The sequence below is a fragment of the Nematolebias whitei genome, chromosome 5, assembly GCF_014905685.2.
Source record: "Nematolebias whitei isolate Nwh7 chromosome 5, NemWhi1, whole genome shotgun sequence".
Taxonomy (NCBI): Eukaryota; Metazoa; Chordata; class Actinopteri; order Cyprinodontiformes; family Rivulidae; genus Nematolebias; species Nematolebias whitei.
In genome coordinates, this window is record NC_056502.1 from 1,606,508 (window position 1) to 1,607,981 (window position 1,474).

Genomic DNA, 1,474 nt, shown 5'->3' on the forward strand with positions numbered 1-1,474 from the left:
TGTTTCTATGACGGGATTTCCGTCAGCTGCTCAGACTGGACCGATGGACGAGAACCCGGAGGAACCTGGAACAACCTCAGAGTTTCATCTAAAACTAAACTAACAGAAAATAAAACCAACCTGAAGAGAAAGAAACAGGAAAAGTGAGTGGAACCAAACTGGGTTCTGTTCTGGATTCAACGAACCTGCTCACTGGATCTAAACCTGGACCACTGAAACCAGAAGCTGGACTTTCTGATCCTGTTCACACTTTAAGGCTTGGAGATGCAGAAAAACAAAAACCCCGAGGAGGTTCCTGCTGGGAGCCTTCAGGTCCATCCTGGTGGTCCACAGTTTGGGACTTCACAGAGCCTCAGGATCCACAGGTGCTGTTTCAGGTCCAGTTCAGGTTCTTGAGCTTCTCCACACCTGCTGAGGGTTCTGTTCAACCTCAGCAGGACAGATGTCTCCAGCTGTTTATCCAGATGTGATGAGGAGACAGAAAACAGTGGAACGTCCCGTTATGCGTCTTCAGATTAAATAAAGACTAAATTAACTTTAAGAGGCCGAAGCCTGGATGGGTTTCTGCTGGGGCGAGACGTACCGTCACCCTGCAGCTTAAAGAAGGTAACCCCCCCCCACCTCCAACCCTCAGAGGAGGTAAAACCCCTCCACCTTCAGCAGTAAAACCCACAGAGGAAACTGAACTCTGTCCCACATTAAAAAACCCAAGTAGAAATCTGTCTCGAAAGTTTCAGTTGATCCTCAAAGAGCAGCAAGTTGAGCTCGCTGAGAAACCCAGTCCAGTAACCCAGGAGGACCCCCCAGTCCCAGACCAGAGAGTCAGACCCAGCTCAGGATCTCAGGAAAAAACTAAGTTTTTGTAGTTTGAATGAGTCAGTGCCGTCAGACGTGTGATCCTCCAACATTCATCATCCTCTTCTTCCAAACCCCTCACAAAAGACAGATGGAGGGGGAGGGGTCATACATTGAGGGAGGAGTCAGGGGGGGGGCGTCTCTCTGCTCCCCTTAGCCGCTCCACCTTCTTTATGATCTCTGACACGAAGCACACCGAGGAGGTCAAGGTCACCAGGAACAGCAGGTCTGAAAGACCAAGAGCACAGAAACACAAGGTCAAAGGTCACAGACACCAATGACACAACAGGTCAAAGGTCACAAGCACAAACAGGTCAAAGGTCACAGACACCAATGACACAACAGGTCAAAGGTCACAAGCACAAACAGGTCAAAGGTCACAGACACCAATGACAACAGGTCAAAGGTCAAACATTTCATACAGAAAACAGCAACTGCTCAATGGTCTCATCGTCTTTGCTACAAATTTCAAAACACTTCCTGTCAGTCACTTCAGTTCATTTCTGTCTCCAGGTCACAACAGAAGTCGTCTCAGGGACTGATCAGAAACACTCATCTATAAAATAATAATTGATCAGAAACATTCATCTATAAAATAATAATTAACAGAAACATTCAT

At 47.2% G+C, this 1,474-nt stretch overlaps 1 protein-coding gene across 1 annotated transcript in view; it reads right to left on the reverse strand.

Annotated features, from left to right (window-relative positions):
- Positions 1-660: 660 nt before the first annotated feature.
- The window catches only part of atp2c1 (ATPase secretory pathway Ca2+ transporting 1), a 39,462-nt gene continuing 38,648 nt past the window's right edge, over positions 661-1,474 (reverse strand). Inside the window, exon 27 of the mRNA XM_037676055.1 lies at positions 661-1,083. Within this exon, the coding sequence (XP_037531983.1) occupies positions 962-1,083 (122 nt within the window). The 3' untranslated portion in view covers positions 661-961. The remainder of the gene's footprint in view (positions 1,084-1,474) is intronic.